Source organism: Eucalyptus grandis, chromosome 3 (genome assembly GCF_016545825.1).
Source record: "Eucalyptus grandis isolate ANBG69807.140 chromosome 3, ASM1654582v1, whole genome shotgun sequence".
NCBI lineage: Eukaryota > Viridiplantae > Streptophyta > Magnoliopsida > Myrtales > Myrtaceae > Eucalyptus > Eucalyptus grandis.
The window spans coordinates 22538112-22556038 of NC_052614.1; the positions used below are offsets into that span (position 1 = coordinate 22538112).

The 17927-nt window shown below is 38.4% G+C and overlaps 1 protein-coding gene across 1 annotated transcript in view; it reads left to right on the forward strand.

Annotated features, from left to right (window-relative positions):
* Positions 1 to 17927, forward strand: part of LOC104436936 — a 40363-nt gene that overhangs the window by 6564 nt on the left and 15872 nt on the right. Inside the window, 15 exon segments of the mRNA XM_010049787.3 lie at positions 161 to 335; positions 1840 to 2264; positions 3356 to 3479; positions 5677 to 5772; positions 5895 to 5966; positions 6405 to 6446; positions 6448 to 6543; positions 9811 to 9964; positions 10045 to 10412; positions 11392 to 11852; positions 11922 to 12266; positions 16801 to 17025; positions 17165 to 17255; positions 17399 to 17476; positions 17592 to 17882. Of these exon segments, the coding sequence (XP_010048089.2) occupies positions 161 to 335; positions 1840 to 2264; positions 3356 to 3479; positions 5677 to 5772; positions 5895 to 5966; positions 6405 to 6446; positions 6448 to 6543; positions 9811 to 9964; positions 10045 to 10412; positions 11392 to 11852; positions 11922 to 12266; positions 16801 to 17025; positions 17165 to 17255; positions 17399 to 17476; positions 17592 to 17882 (3043 nt within the window).

Sequence of the window (17927 nt, forward strand, 5' to 3'; positions counted from 1 at the left end):
TCTTTTACCTAATACCATGTAAAACTTATTGATTAAAGCAAACTGTGAGGGGAACTTGTTTGTTCTTGTTGCTATATCAACTGCCATCTGCAAATTTATGAATAGTCACTAGCTTGTGAGTTCACGGTTCCATCCTGAGATGCATACTAACTGTTTGTAGGATGCAAGATATTGAGCTTATGAACATGAGATATGCTTTGGAATCCACTGTTCTTGCTCTTGGAGCGATGGAAAAGACTCTGCATAATGAAGGAGAAGATCATGGACCAGTGGCACTTCATCATCTAAAAGACTTGCATAATCACTTGGAGGCGATCAAATATCTTCCACGCAAGGTCATCTTATCCTCCTTTTCTTTTCCCTCTTTCAATATCCTTTTCCTCATTTTATCCTGACGATCTTCTGGTATGTGTGAATTTAAAACCTTCTTTTAGTTATTTGTGCCTTGTCATTGCTTTCAAGCATATATTTTGAATCTCTGTTTTTTGTTCACCACTTCTACCAAACATCTAAGTTTCTATTTGACGTCAAAGTAAACTCCTGTGGGGCCATATGTCATTATAAAAGTATGTCGAGTGTGCTCTTGAGAATGGATTTCCTTGTTTAGGTGGGTTTGGGGGATGTGTCAGATATGATTTGTTGTGGTTAGAAGGATTCAGCACAAATAGTTTCTTTAGTGACCGAGATATGTATCTCTCTCTCTCTCTCTCACACACACACACACTCCCCCTTTCAAATATCAATTGCACAACGTGCTGATTATGTATATCTTCTCTGATGATTCTTTTTGATTCTTGGTCCTCATATAAGCTGGTGTTCCACTTTCCTCAGGTAGGAAGAATAGATTGAAAACTAGAGAAAAATGGTTACATAGAAAGATCCTTTGCTGGTGCTTGGGAACTAATTTTCTGGGGAATTTACTTGTGTCAAAAGAAGCAGATTGTGGAGACAAAGCTTGTTTGAAATTAGATCACTGTTGGCTCTGCATGCTATATCTTTAGGCGGAACTAATTAGTGCACTATTCTTAGTGCGATTCGTTTTTAAATCTTTTAATTAATCAATGAAGTACTAAAACTTTTTAGAATGGTGCAATTGAGGGATTCCAACTGGTTCAGCCAGATTTGTCTCCGGAAGTCCGATGATTTTTCAACTGAAAATATCCTACTGGCTAACAAGATGTGGGGAATGCTAATTATCCATATCTATTTCACTTAAACATTGCCGATTCTAATTATAACCAATTTAGTTTGAACAATATATTATAAATTGAATTGCAAAAATCCCTATGCCTCATTTGAATTTCCACTTTTCATGATTGTTACACACTTTCCCTAATGATGAGGAAATCAAACGTGGTAATCATCTCAGTTAAGTTTTAGTTATCTCCTGACAGCCAAATAGGACAATTTTGGAGAGAAATATGATTTTTCAAACAGGAGTTCCTGCCAAACCTCTTGGAATTCCACATTGCATCTTTAGGAAATTTTCTGGAGTTAACTATCCAATTGAAAAGAATTAGGACTAAGTTGCTTTTCCTACTCAGTTTTTGATTGCCCTATGTAGTGTTCTAGCTTTAAGAAAGTTCAGTGTATTTGACTTCTATGATTCTGTTTCTCACCTGTTGCACAGTCCTAGCTGAAGATGTGCTTTTATTATTTAATAAGGCGGGGGGTGATAATTGTGGTAGTATCAAGCTTGTAAATGGGATGGTGGTGATTTTTAATGTCTCCATGAGTTTTTTCAATGCTTCTCCACAGATTTGTATAGCTTCTTATCATTGACATTGGTCATTTAATTTGTTTGTAACCCTTATGCAATATTAAAATTTTTTAATGCAGATACTTATGATAAATGTGATTATCTCTCTTTTGCACATGGATAATCTCTCTCTCAATTTGACACATTGTGTGTCACCAAAAGGCTATCATGGATCGCCTGATTCATGTGCTGGGGACCATACTGACTTTACTGCTGTTGAAGGGGCAAATGAGACTGTTATATCATTCACTGAATTTCTGCTTGATATATTACGTCGAAATCTACCATCATCTTTATCTGAGCAAGAACATCTTATGAGTGACGGGTTAAGTACTGAAGGAAAACAGGCCTTGGAGTGGAGGATCACTATGTCTAAGCATTTCATTGAAGATTGGGAATGGAGATTGTCTATTTTGCAGCAGCTTCTGCCACTCTATGAACGCCAGTGGAGTTGGAAGGAGGCACTGACTGTGTTACGTGCAGCCCCATCCAAGCTACTCAACCTGTGAGTCTGTGTTTAACTTCGTTTAGAAGCATTTAAGCAGACTGGCTCTCATTTATGTTCAGGCGAATGGCTGCTAACATATAGTGATTATGAAGGTTACTGTCACCAGGAATCGTCCCTATATTTTTGTATCAATATTGAGCTATTTGAGTCAGTTCCAAGAAGACCGAAGCAATCTAAAATTCATTGAACAAGCCATTTTTTTTTTTTGCCTTAACTGTGACATAGAAGAGGTGTTGTGTTGGCCATTTGCTTCTAGTGTTTGGTACCAGGAAGAGAGATTTGTGAACATGCATGTACATAAGAAATAACACTACATGTCCTCGTCTGAAAATGAGATGAATTCTGGTAAGAAGGCCATAGTATTGTTAAATTTAATGAGACATCTTTAGGGGCCCCTAGATAACATCTACATCCATTCCAGCCAAACTTGGCCTGGCATTTGGTGTGAACTTTTTTTTCTTTAGAAATTGAAATGTGGTAATTGGCTTGGGCTGATGAGAATGCTGTGCTTAGGGAGCATCTTAAAATTTTCTTGGGTTTGACATGGACTTAACTCGCTTCTCAAATATGAAGGTGCATGTGATTACAGATGTACTATCTAGATGCTGTAGAAGCTTGATTGTGAAGCTGGGCGATAGGGGAAAACTTGAAATATGTGCCTTTTACTTTATGCAAGGAATCTAGACTACTGCCTGATAACATAAAGTTCTACAAAAGTATTGTCTTTGTTTTCCACCATCGGTATTTGTTTCGTTTCTCTCCCTCTCTCTCTCTCTTGTTTTTTTTTTTTTTTTTTTGGGGGTGGTGTTGTTTAGATTTAGATCTATCTTCTGGTGTTAATTTCCCTTGGTTATCTTTAAGAACTTTTTAAAACTGAGTCAGAGTAACAACACTGCCTTATGTTTGTCTGGTTGTCTTATTGGTGAGAAAGGTAATCCGCCTTAGCATACTAAACATAGTTAAATGTCTCAACATGTCTGGTTTCTATTAGAAATTTCCTGATTGTAATTTCTTTAAGAAAGTATTATTCTCTTTTAAGAAAGTATTATTCTCTTGGGGTTTGATTATTTCAATTTACTTTTATGCAGCTGCATGCAGCGGGCTAAGTATGACCTAGGAGAAGAAGCAGTTCATAGATTTTCATTGTCTGCTGAAGATAAAGCTACCTTGGAATTGTCAGAATGGGTGGATACTGCATTCAAAAGAGCATCTGTACGGTCCACATTGGTCACTTTATCAATTGTTGATACTAATTTTTTTTTTTTTTTCTTTAGGGGTTGGTTATAAATGGACACATATAGGGACAGAGTAACTTTCTTGAATGAGGCATTGCATGTTATTATGTTCTTTTTTTGGTCAAATCCATCACATAGAATTGCTGTGGGGTTTCTATCCACTCATTATAGAGATTGGTAGAAAGGCATAAGGACAGACAAGAGGGTGGTCTGGATGGATTGGGTAAAGCATATGACAAGGTTCCAAGACAACTTTGGAGATTCAATAGAAGAAAGGAGCACGAATTGCTTAAGCACAAGCTCTGAAGGATGTGTTTTATGGAACCATCATTTTCATCGTCCATAGGGTCAAAAAATGGTCAAACTGTAAATCCTTAATGTTTTACTTTAGTAATGGATGAGCTCATTAAGAATATCCCAGATGATGTTCCTTTATGGGTGCTTGCTGATGATGTAGTGCTGCAAGATTGAACTTGGGTTGAAGTACATGGGGAGCTTGAAATATGGAGGGAGTGTTAGGACTAAAAGTTTCTTTTTAAACTGGTGAGATATGGTGCACATGGGGTGTCAGTTAAGGTTCAGGCTGGATGGAATGACAGGATGATGGAAAGTGCAGAAAGTGAAGGCCCAAAGAGTGAAGGTTTTCAATAGCTGACTTGATGTGAAATGGACGGAGAAATAGATGGATTATCTTACCCATTGATATAAATAGACTGGATGTAATGGAAAAATGCTGACCTTATTTATAGACTGTGAAACCACCCGTGCGGAAAATTCTAGAGATTTGGCAATAAACCCTGAGATGCTTAATGGTAGGAACAATTAGGCAGTCAAACACCAACACTTTCACAAAATGAGTGTATCGGAGATGTGGATGCTTAGTTGGGTGGGTGAACCCTCGAAAAATAATAGGATTATTAATGTATGCATTCAGGAAAGGATAGGGGTCATTGAAATTGATATCAGATGGGAGAAGCTCGTTTATGGTTTAGTTTGGGCACGTAGGCTTCTGGGTGTGCCATTGAGAAGATGCTAGTATATGATGGGGTTGCAAATTGAAAGGGATAGGGAATCATGTGAAAGAATGTGGAGTAAAGACTTAAGAGTACCTAAACCTTATGGAAGACTTGATATGGAATGAAACGTGTTGATATAGAAGAATTGCAAAGTGGATGCAAACTTAGTTGTATAAGAAAAATTGAATAACTTAAGAGTGTCTACATTTACACAGAGTTAGAGGATACACTTTAATTTTTATTTTTAAGGTGTTAATTTATTTATTAAACCTTGTTTAACAGCAATGTTGGTGATTGGTGATGATGTGTCAGTGAATTGGAAGTTGCTTATGAAAGACTGGCATTTCAAAGATTGATTGTCCACAGAGACTATCCTGTTCAGCTAAGGGTTACCAACCAAGCCAAGTATATAAAATAGTTCCATAGAGAGAGTGTGCTGCAGTTCTGGCAAAGGTAGATTGCTGTAGGAGACTTCTACGAAATTCTTTCCTTGTATTTGGGAATATAATGAAAGTCCTTAGGGTAAGGAAGTTCAGAAAACAAATTTGTCTGCAGGAAAAGTTTGCTTTTGGCATTTGCTGATTTTCACTATACTGGCCATCTATTTGGGCATACTTGAATCAGTAGGGTGACAAGTTTACCCTTGGAGTTCTATTTTCCATTTGTAAGATACAATTATATGATTGAAGCACAATGCCGCCATCTGGTAGGAATGTCTAGTGATCAGCGGCGCTCGTTTTTATAAGGCTTTTGTGGAGAACTTTGGCTTCTGCCATATTTCCGCTATATAGACCTTCTGTATGAGTCATTTCTGCTTTGACTTTCTCAAGCAACTTGCTTGCCTCGTCCATTTCCTTTCAGTGGTGTCATTTAATCTTGTGAATTTTTCTATGAAGTTGAATGTGCTGAAAAACAACATGTTGGAGTATAATATCAGTCCATTTTACCCTGCTTTATTTGTATATATTGGCACTAAAGCAGGTTTGTGGTTTGGTATGCCTGAGTATTATACTTTTGTTGCCTCTTTTGAAAGGCTATTGATTCTAAAACGAACAATCCATGTGGTACAATTACCTTAAGTTCCTATTCCAAATAATGTTTTTTTTCCCTAGATTGTTTTGGTGGTGTCCATTTCTGATTGAAATTTGTTCTTCTTAGGTAGAAGATGCTGTTTCTCGTGCTGCTGATGGAACATCCTCTGTTCAAGATCTTGATTTTACGTCGTTACGTTCCCAGTTAGGTCCTCTGGCTATAGTAAGTATGAGAAGGACTGATTTTATTTCAGTGGTCATGTCATTCAGAAAATCCTAATAATGGCAACAATGTGCAAAGAATGTTTTATGGCATTGTACCTGACATTTCTCATATGCTAACAGATTCTTTTATGCATCGACATGGCTGCAACATCTGCAAAATCTGCAAATTTGTGCCTAGAGCTTTTGGATCAGGTAAATTTTGAAGCTCAAATTTGATATATTGACCAAAAATGTGTCTGTTTATACCGATTGATTATGTTCACGCCCCTTTGAGATTTTTAATGTTCGAGGAAGAGCTGGTACGATTAATAAATAAAGGCTGTACTTTTTGCTTGGACTCTTGATGTCATTATTTGAAGATTTGTTGAGTGACATATATCTAATCTAGAGGATGCAGGTGGAGGTTTATGCTTTTACAAATTCAATTGTTCTTGGTCCTACTTGTGTTAGATCACGTCAAATGCCAACTTTTCTCACTGTTGCTTCAAGGGAATGTAACAGGGCTGTGAATTTGCTCACTGGCCAGTATCAGAGTTCTTGCATGCAGTGCCATAATAGTGTTTGCCAGGTCTATCATCAAGTGACCACAGCATATGCAGGCCCCAACCAGGTTTTTCTACCTTGTTTCAGGCTCAAGTTATGCTGTCTGAGATATATCCAGGAAAGTCTCCAAAAAGGTGGTCCTACCTACTGGGACCAGATTCATGAAGCAGGAGTAATATCTGTGTCAAGGCATGTGCTCAAGCGTCTCCATGAATTCTTGGAACAGGTCAGGTTTGAATTTGTTGAGTCGCAAGTAGACAAAATGTTAGAAGCAATGTTGGTTACTGCCCTTAGCATATCTTCAGAAGTGACCAAACAATGTAAAATGCGAGAGTACCATGTAGTTATAGTTTTTACCTTCTTTAGTTGTTAGATTATATAAAGGATATGTTAACAAGTGCCTCAAGGGCACTTCTTAAGCAACCCATTCATTAGCCTCATGTTATGCACATCATTGCCTTGAAAATCGGATTATCCGAAATAAAGTATACTCAATGAGTGTCCTAGGGGCACTTGTTAACATGGCCCTAATATATACATATATGTATGTACATATATATATTACCAGTTAATTTCTTATGTTAAAATTTTAGGTGAAGGTTTGCATGATGTAGTTCTAAATCTGTGGAGGCCCAATTCCCTACATGATCCCTCAATATACCATTGTGTGAAAAAGTAATTTTGCTTTGAAAGATTGAACTGTACTGTTTACTATAAGAGAAGTTAAATGATGCTAATTATTGGCTACGTGATAAGAAGTTCCATTAAAAAGGTTTTCTGGGAAAAGGCATTCTTGTAACTCATATTTCTTCAATTGTAAGCATTGTGGGGAGACTGGATCTCTGGAAAGGGGGTGAAGTTGTTGCCATAGGTGTACTCCCAAGAAAAGGAACCAAATCATTGCGTAATCCTTATGATAAGAAAATTGGAACTGGGGTACAAACTTGTGGGTATCAATTGCAAACAGGATAGTATCTATGGCAAATCTCTGGGCTTGGATGGGGTTACTCTCCACTTATTTTTCGAAGGTAAAGAACAAGTGGACAGCAAGGGGTGCAAAACCACATAAAAACAGATTTTAAAGAACCAAAAAAAGCTCATGCTAAAGAGAAAGGCATAGGCAATGTCAATCAATGCATTTACATTGGCAAGTAATTTCCCTACACTTGTGGGATTTTGGGCCAATTTTCAATTATTTACAGAAACAGAATACTCCTCTTCTTCAAAGGCTCTCTTGTTCCTCTCTTTCCAAATCAATGAAAACAGCTGAGAGAAATTGTGGAAATCCTTCTCTTCTTGCTGCTTGTCAATTGAATGCAGCCCATAATTTTTCCTCAATAGATTCTGCTATAACTCTTCCTGGTTCATGCATGATTAGCTGGATAAATCATTCTCCTTGAAGGACCATGAACGAGAAGATGCCTCATAATTCTGGCTTTTATGGATAGAACAGGAAGAATCAATTCACTAGCACCTTGCCTCTTTTATACTGATTAACTATGGCGAGAATCCATCTCAAGATAACTTCTAACACAAGAAAAAGAGACTGTAGCTATTACTTGTGACATAGAAAAGTACTCTTGTTGGTATTCTTGACTCTTCAAATATCTTTTCAAGAAAATACTGTTACCAGTATGGACTTTCTTGTTGACAGCCTCTAGGTTGACTTCCACATAAAAGAAGTTCTTTCTTCCAATTCCAAAACAAGACACCCTTGGAGGTGGGAACAATCTTCAAAATCATAAAATAAAGGTTAACGATTTGCAAAGCTTCACACTCCCAATCTTGAGCATTTCCCAAGATATCAATCCCTCAAGTGATTCTTCCATCATTGAAACAACATCTCAAGAAATCAGTCCCCTGCAAAAAGATTTTGAAAGTGTTATTTTAATGCTTCTTTTCCAGACCAATTGTTCAGCTTAACATAGATGTAAATTCCATTGCTCACTCTCACATTTGATTAAAAGAAACTTCCACCAATCCTCCTCAAGATGATGGTGCCATGTGTTTATCCCCTGCTTTTTGAACCCATCTTGTTTTTCTCAAGGACAAAATTTGCAACTTTCAAGGACAAAAAGATTGATCATTTTTGATGGTGGTGATCATTTTTTATGTGTATCCCTGTGGCCATTTGCCAAAAGGTGACTTATTAAGTAACAAAGGCTTCGCTCCTCAGTAAAATCCCCAATCCCCACCCCACCCAAAAAAAAAAAAAAAAAAAAAAAAAAAAAAAAAAAAAGAAAACCCCCTGCACATGTACAGAACAAAAGATTGCTTGATTGCTTTCCAATCCACCAAATGAAATTACATGTTACATCTGTATCACCCCACGAAAATGACTCTGAATGAGATGACTCCTGACCGAGAATAAGGAATCTGAGAGATGTGAAATAAATTGGAATTCAAGGGTTGTTGTTCATAATAGGTTTGTCTTCTCGTCTTGAAAGGGGAGGTCTATTACAAGCTGTCAACTTGTTCCCAGGTTCCTTGACAATTGGCTTCCAACTTCGCTAATTCATGAAGCTAGCACCTAAAGGGAGTCCTAAGTTAGTGTTTGGGAATAAAACTTACGCCACAAAACTTAGGATGATGAAGTATCATTCAGTCCTTCCCCTAGTGAAATCATTTGCTCAAATTGATCTTGAGCCTGGCAACCGCCTTAGTACATGGGATAATGCTTTACTAGTATAGTAACTATTGAACATTTGGATGGGGTTATGAATCAAGTAGCTGTTGAAGATGGAAATATCCTTTTCTTTTCAAAAGGGGTGGATGTGGTTGCTGATGCTTAGGTTTTCATTCTGTGGATCTTCATTGTTGGGGCAGTTACTTGTAGACTTGTTAATAGTAGAAATTGTAGACAATTGCTATGAATGTGGTTTGCATCTGATCTCTCCTGCTGCCTTTCTATTACTGTAGAGTATAAGCAAGCAACAAAATATAGTTGTCCAGCAGTCATAAATTGGGGGAAGTTCATTGCTTTTGCAGATGCTGAGACTCTTGAGAGTTTTTTACTGTGTTTCTGTATGCTCGAGAGATACTAATTCTATCTGAATTTCACGAATTTCCATCTTCTGGTACCCCTTATTTTTCCAGACCAAGGCCTTCTACACTTGTCAGGGTGTGTTCTGTTTGGACATTGCTTATTTTACTCTTGTCACTGTGATTCTGTTGATTGAAGTCTTGAATCTATATGGGATCTGCCTGCTTCTTCCATTGTTATTACTGGGGGAGCTTCAGAACAAACATGCTTGATGATGTTTTCTTAAGCCAACTATGAGAAATGGATTTTAGGACGCAATTAAACAGAACTTAGTTTCGTTTAGCTCTTGCAAAGTTGGTGGCCATTGTTTTCACATTTTGCATTGTGCATCCCTGTTTTATATCTCCAATTAACATCCACATTTTTGGAATTAAGTAATAGCTATAACATGATTTCTACCTGTACGATTCTGATTGACCTTTGGGTTGCATAATTTTTGTTTCACACCAGGATAATCCTCCTGCTATTCGGGCAATTCTGTCCAGGGAAATCGTCATCTCATCATCTAAGGATTCTCACCGACAAGGGCAGAGGGACCGTGCTCTTGGTTCGTTACATCAGATGATTGAAGATGCTTACAGGAGCAAGCGACAGTTTCTAAGTGGTACATTTTCTTTATATGCTGGGAGTTTGCTGTCATCTTTTTGTGAACTATGACTTTCTTATTCTTTTTTCTACGTTTAGGCAAGCTATATAACCTGGCAAGAGCCATTGCTGATGAAGAAAAGGAGGCCAATTCCAGCAGAGAGGGAGCTGTATCTGCTGATCGTAAAAGTCTTTCACACCAAAATAAGGATGGAGTTCTTGGCCTTGGGTTAAAAACTGTCAAAGAGACGTCACTGAATTCAATGACCACAGAAAAGAATTTGCAGGCTAACAACTATGATTTGAAAGACACTGGAAAGAGAATATATGGCCCTTTAACTTCCAAGCCAATGACATATCTTTCGCAGTTCATACTACACATTGCTGCAATTGGTGACATAGTTGATGGGACGGACACAACTCATGATTTCAACTATTTCTCTATCGTCTATGAATGGCCTAAAGATGTATGTCTTAGTTTTTTATTTTATTTTTTTCAAAGTATGGGAATCTATGATTTTGTTCGTCTCTGTGTTCTCATTCAGGAAGATACAGTATCTAATTGCTTTTTACAGTTGGCATTCATTCTGATTACATGTGATAGCTTCTGGTTCATAATGCATGTATTGTCTGTGGTTTCTTGAAGTTCCTGAAAATTCAAACTAAGAATATGGTGCGGTTCTCCTGTGAAAAGATTTTGTATGGTACGGAATATCATTTTGGAACCCTGAGAAAGTCTTTGTTGTGGCACACTGCACAGATTGGAATCCCCAAAGTTTGTTAAGACCACATTTATTGAACGTTGGAGACATATGTACATATTTTATCATCTGAAACCTGCTTCTTTCGCATTAAATTTGTGAATTAATTTACTTCCCTGGCACTGAATGTGCAAGCTGAAGCCAGGTTGTGTGCATACATATCTCTAGAAACTCTAGAGTTTAAGCCTTCCATAAAAAAATAAAACATTTCTGTCTTCTTTTTTGTCTTTATCTCATCTTGGGTAAATTATGCTTTAGTAGTCTTAATATGTGAAAGCAGCCACCTGTCTATTTTATTCCGGCTAGGAGTTTGTTTTAGTCTTGCTAATTTCAAGTATCAGGTGTGAGGTGATCATCTCAGAGAAGTGTTACTACTGAACTTGCTTAAGTAAAGTGATGGTGTCTATTCTAGGTGGTAGGTTTCCACATCATGAAAACAATCTTAATAAAGTACTCGATGAAGACTCATGTTTTTCAGCTATTGTGGAAAGTCAAATTTACTCATTTGCTGGAAGATTATTCATGAGTTGTTTTCTTTATTTTCAATTTCTTCGTCTGATGATTAATTGTGACTATTGAATTATGGCTTTGCTTCATGGTAATTCCATAAAAATCTGGGCAAGATATGGACTTCATTGATAAGTTAAACTTCACAATCACAAAGTACGCATCTGTTTCCCTGCAGCTTTTGACTCGTCTGGTGTTTGACCGCGGAAACACTGATGCAGCGGCAAAAGTGGCAGAGATAATGCGTGCTGATTTTGTCCATGAAGTAATTTCTGCCTGCGTGCCTCCAGTTTATCCACCACGTTCTGGCCATGGATGGGCATGCATTCCTGTTTTTACTATGTTCTCTAGGAGTCACTTGGAGAAAATTCTCACTCCCTCTTCTAGAGAAGCTAAGGGCAACTCCTTTAACTGTTCCCCCGGAGCACCTGGCTTGCCACTATTCTCTCTTCAGTTGGATATCATAAAACATCTGGCAAAAGTTTCTCCTGTAAGGGCTGTAGTAGCATGTTTATTTGGGAGCAGTATCTTATACAATGGCAGCGACTCGTCTATTTCCAGTTCCTTCAACAATGGTTTACTGCAGTCATCTGATGCAGATCGTTTGTTCTATGAATTTGCTCTTGATCAATCTGAAAGGTAATGCAGTCATTGGTATCTTATTTCTTTTCTGATTTCCATTGTTAACTATATTTTGATGATGTATAGATTTCCAACCTTAAACCGTTGGATTCAGATGCAAACCAACCTTCATCGAGTTTCAGAGTTTGCTGTGACATCTGAGCGAACAGCTGATGATGGCAAAGTTAGGTTTGAGCAGAGAGCTGCTATAAAACGAGCCCGTGAGCATGACAGTGACACGGAGTCTGAACTTGATGAAAGTGGTGGTGGAAGTAGGATCCCTGTCGGTCTGACAGATGTCAATCATAAAAGTGGGGGACCTGCAGAAACCTGTGATGACTCTCTAAAGTCTGATCGTACCGACTCTGACATGGCGGTGCATCTTTCATTTGACTGGGAGAATGAAGAACCTTACGAGAAAGCTGTTGAGAGGTAGTTTCTCCTTTTTCACTTCTTTTAAGTGCATTCCTAGCTTGCTTATAGTTGTCCTTTATGGACTTATGCGTCTTCTTTATTTGTCAAAATACTTCTATAGAATTGAATGATTTATAGCCAGATTTAGTTAGCTAGACTTTTTACTGGAGGTGATTACATCAAGTAAGCTTAATCTTACTGAGTAGTGTCAGCATACTCTGAAATGATTCAGTAGAAAAAAATTGGGTCAGATTAATTACACTACACTATATGCATTCATAGCCTTTGTGCTATGATAGTATTCTGCAGATGTATCATGGTTTATGTGACATTAATCCAACTATGAAATGATGCTTTTGTGCTGAAATACACAATAATTGTGGTTTCTCAGTTTCCTTGCCTTGTCCATTTAGCTTTACCATCGAATTCGCTTATTATATATGTAATAATGGTGCTGCCCAGTACTTCTATCAGTATAATACTTGCACTTTCAGGTCTGGTATATGGAAGCACTTGATTTTCAATAAAACATCCCTTCTCCCACATGATTTTTGAACTTACGGAATACTTTTCTTTTAGAGTAAATTGTTTACACGTATAAATACATGCCTTTTAACATATTTCATATATTTTCATTAGTTAATTAATTGGGTGACATGTTAATTATTGTAACTATACAAAAAGTTATCAATGCATGTGAATAAACAGAATATCTGAAATATCGTGAGATGGCGCAGAGTAGTAACAAATACAATTATAAGTTTTTGTTAAAGATTTTATTTTAAATAGATCAATTTTTATATACAAGTTCTTGTCAATGATAATATGATTGGTGTAACCTCATGATGGCATGGCGCCATTTCTTTCACATAGTCTTAAGGAAGATTATATAAACCCGTCCGTATCTCACACAAAGTGTATAATCACTAACAGAGCTTAACACCACGGAGTGGAGACCTTGTTCTTGGGCAAAAAATACATCTTATATAAAGTGTCAATTTGAGTTGCACTGATATTTGGAGAGAGAGCCTTCATAAGGATTCATAGGGTGCGTTTGGGAACGCTTTTGGGAAAAGTCCTTAGCAAAATGCAAAGACCTTTGAGTTTAATGTATTTTCCAAAATGCAAAGTGTGTTTGGTAAAATTGTAGTTTGAAAGCCCATTTGAAGTATCTTTAAACAAAATGGTGTTTGGAGGAATTATATTTGCAAAGTGCTTTGTAATAAAAAAAGTTATAAAAAGAAAAATAAATAAAAAATTGATCGGAAGGGCAGATGGCCGGGAAGGGCAAGTGGCCGCCGGACGTCCACTGAAGACCACCGGCGAGGGTCGCCGGACGTCGGGCGACCATTGAAGACCACCGGCGAGGGTCGCCGGACGTCGGGCGACCACTGAAAACCATCGCCGAGGGTCTCCGGGACGTCGGGCGACCCGGCCGCGACCCGGATCCGGGGTGGCGAGGTCCCCGCGACCTTGCGGCCCAGATCCGGGTCGCGGCGGGTCACGCGACCGCGCCGCCCCCGGATCTGGGTCGCGGCGAGGTCGCGCGACCTCCGGCAACCGCCGTGACCAAGATCTGGGGCGGCGAGGTCGCGAGAGGACCTCGCCGCCCTCGGATCTGGGTCGCGGCAAGGTCGGCGACCCAAACCTCGTCGCGACCCACAACGATCGCCTCAACCTGCACAGGCGGCGGTCGCACCACTCCCCGGCGACAGTCGGCTGGGCCATCGCAACCATGCCGAGCCGTCGGCGGCCACTCACTCAGCTTCGAGGAACACGCCGTCGGCCTTCAACGGAGAAGAAGATGAACAGTACAACAACGAGGGCAAAACCGGAAAAATCGAGAGTAGCTGAGGATATTTTTGGAAGAAAATAAAAAAATGAACAGTACCACTTGTATGCCGAGAAAGCTGAAAGCCCAAGGCACCCCTTCACCTGCCTTGGGCTTTCAGCCTTGGGAAGGCCAGCTTTGGCCTAATGGAAATTCTAAAATTGTTCCCAAACACCTCAGCTTTAGCCCAAGTATCTTTAAAAGCCCAAAGTCCCTTGCAAAGCTGATTCCAAACGCACCCATAGTCTGGACGGTGTTTATGATCTTCCCCTTTTGTATATTCAAATAACATAAGTTAGCTTCTTTTCTGTTGCAAATCAAACTGCAATAGTGTTGGATTGTCGATTCAAATTAAGTTTGGCTGGATGGTTTTATAGTAGACCTGATTGGATGAGGCAATCAAGATAGTCAAATATATAGGGCAAGGCATGTGCAAGTTATCTGCAAATTTTGCGCTTTGTAGGATTGTTTTTCTTTTAAAGGTCAAAACATCATGTAGGGTTGTTAATTTCACTTTATATCTCAATAAAATTATTGAGTTGAAGTGAAGTGTCTTCCCTATTTTAAATGTGGTAGCAGACATAAATTGGGGTGGTCTGTTATTAGTAACTGGAGTTTTATTTAATGGTGCTCTAGTGGTATAAAATGCTGCAGGGATCATTTCAAAATTTCCTACATGGAATCAATCTTCATATTACGTATGTTGCGTTGATAGTGATCTATTGCATCTTCAAACATGTCTCATTGATGAGTTTGTAATTTATAACAGAACTGGAAAGGCAGCCTTGCCGTGCACATTGTTTCTCTTCTAATATGTTTCTCTCCTTTTCTCTTCAAAGATTTAAGACATCATACTTGTCTTTTCAACTTTTACTTTCTCTGTGTTTCCTTAATTCTGGATATGATGAAATTGTGAAACTTGTGATTAATTGTCTACAAGTCTGATTAGTTAACTGCATTATCCAATCTTGTTGGTTAAATATCTTGTGTCAGTTCTAGAGTTTTCAAGATTCAAATTGCTATTCCCTCATTTTTTATTATTTTTTTCCTATTCTCAGAAACAAATCATGATCTGTCTTTTACAAATCTTGTAAAAGCAATATTTATTTATTTATTTTTATTTCTGACATTATTATTGTGTGTTTGGCCTATCTTTTGCCATATGGGATGCCAGCTGTAGCGGCACATCTATTAATGAATGACTGCAACAATGTCATAAAGGAGAAACATATCACATGACCTGACTACAAAATATGATGTGAGGGTGATGTTATAAAACATCACATGTAGCCTTTAAAAAGAAACAGGCTTAGATGCTGACATCTGGGTTTTTTTTATCCTTTGCTTTCAATAACTTCCTTGTGTAGGTTATGTCACTTGTAGGATAGAATTTTGACATTTTAATTGGGTCTTTATTTTGCTCTATTTGTACGTATCATTACAAATATTAATTGATTGGTGGCATGCCTTTTAGCTTTATATCAAGAAGTATGAACATATTTGCTTGATGATAATTTTAGATGGATTTATGATATTTTTAGGGATAAGTCCATATCTAATTATCTAGCTTGCAGCATTGTTGCAATTAAGTCAAACTTTTAATTGGTGCAATTGAGTCCTTTAATTTGTCTGATTTGTGTAACCAAATCCTTTAGTCGTTTGCACAGTTAATTATGTGTAAATGTGGAAAAAGAGATACTTTTAAAAATTCTTAATAAATTAGCTTAGTAAAACATAAGAAAAAGAAAACGAAAAGCAAGAAATAGAAGACAATGTGCAGTGGAGACCTACAGCAGTCGTTACCAATGATGCTGGAGACTTGTGGCGGTGCTAGCACTCCATCTCCTTCACCACTAGCTGGACCTACCAGCATAGCCAACGCCTCCACAGAGATAAACATTGACAAGATGGGTGCAATGGTGATGATGGATAATGGACAATCTTCTGATTGAGAGGACCTCCGATCCTGAATTCCACATTTTTTTCTCCAATTGAGAGTCGAGGACCCAGCCTTGAGTATATAGCACCAAGAAGGAGGTTCAAACTAATATGTGGTGGCGAATATGTTTGCCAAGCCTGATGAGCTCAAAAGGATACTCTGTGGTGTTGGCTTTACATGGCGTGCAATTGGAGGAGTTGATTAAGCTGGATTATGTAAACTAAATGTTGCTGGCATTTGCTCAAATTGATGAAGTTATGGTGAATCACGTGAAAATTTTCAGCGATTGCTCAATTTTTTATGTGACGTCATGATGTTCTAGCATTCTAGGCAAACTGTAGTGTCTGTGGACGATAGAGGTTGACTTTGGCGGTGGCAGCACTAGGATGCGTTACTAGTGTTAATGGTAGAGATGGCGATGCCTGCCTGGCAGAAGTATCACAATCTCTCCCTTTCTCCCTTCGCCTTCCCTCTTGCATTATTTCTTTTTCTCGTTTTGCTATTTGTTTTTCTTTATAAAAAATCTTAGATAATACCATGTCAGCTGCCATCTTAACATGATTAAATGTGTTGGCAAAAGGGCTTGATGTACTACTCATAAAAGTTAGAGGATTCAATCGCACCAATTAAAAGCTTGAGGACTTAATTGCTGAAACAGTGCAAGTTACAGTGCTAAATGTGGCCTCATCTCTATAATCCAATTTTGTATTGCACTTAGTATGATATTCTACTTATGATTTCATCACGGGTTACTTTTGAACCTCACTGATCTTCTTCTACAGATTAATTGATGAAGGAAAACTAATGGATGCTCTTGCTCTATCCGATCGTTTTCTATGTAATGGTGCCTCAGACCGCTTACTTCAGTTATTAATTGAGCGTGGTGATGAAAATCATTCAATATCTGGTCAAGCACAAAGTTATGGTGGCCACAGCATCTGGAGTAACAGTTGGCAGTATTGCTTGCGGTTGAAGGATAAACAACTGGCAGCTAAACTTGCTCTTAAGTATGTTTAGGGCCAATAAGACTTTTAATGTAGATGAGCTGATTGATAATGTTGAGTTCTCGATATTTCAAAAATAGCCGTACATAGTCATTGCCAATTTTCCTTATTTGGTCATTCGCGTTTTAATATTTTCTATCAGGTATATGCACGGATGGGAACTCGATGCCGCCTTGGACATTCTCACCATGTGCAGCTGCCATCTGCCACATAGCGACCCAGTCAGAAATGAGGTGGAATTAGATTTACTTAGTTTGATCTTCTCCTATAGGCGGAACTTGTTTTATTTTCACTTAAGAATTTGTTTTCATGATTCTTCATCAGCACTCTTTTCAGCCTCGAGTTCTTCTCGTGTAACAAGTTTGTTTTGATTCAGATTTTGCAAATGAGACAAGCTTTGCAGAAATACAGTCATATATTAAGTGCTGACGATCATTATAGCAGCTGGCAACAGGTCATTTGTCCTAAACTGATTCACTCAGATTGTTTAAGAGTAATCAAAGTGAATCATTGCTTGATTAATAATTGTAGTTGTTTAGATGCTTAGACTTTCAGATTACTCTGGTTAGGTTGAAGCTGCGTGTAAAGCAGATCCGGAGGGCTTGGCTCTTAGATTGGCTGAAAAGGGGGCTGTTTCTGCTGCTTTAAAAGTGGCTGAGAGTGCTGGTTTATCGGTAGATATGCGGAGAGAGCTACAGGCTCAACAACTTGTGAAACTTCTAACAGCAGATCCTCTGAATGGTGGGGGTCCAGCAGAAGCCTCACGATTTCTTTCCTCCCTACGTGACTCTGAAGATGCTTTACCAGTGGCAATGGGTGCCATGCAGTTGTTACCCAACTTGCGGTCCAAGCAGCTTCTGGTAATCGCTCCTGTTTCTTTCTTGCTTGTATGTTTTACAATTCCA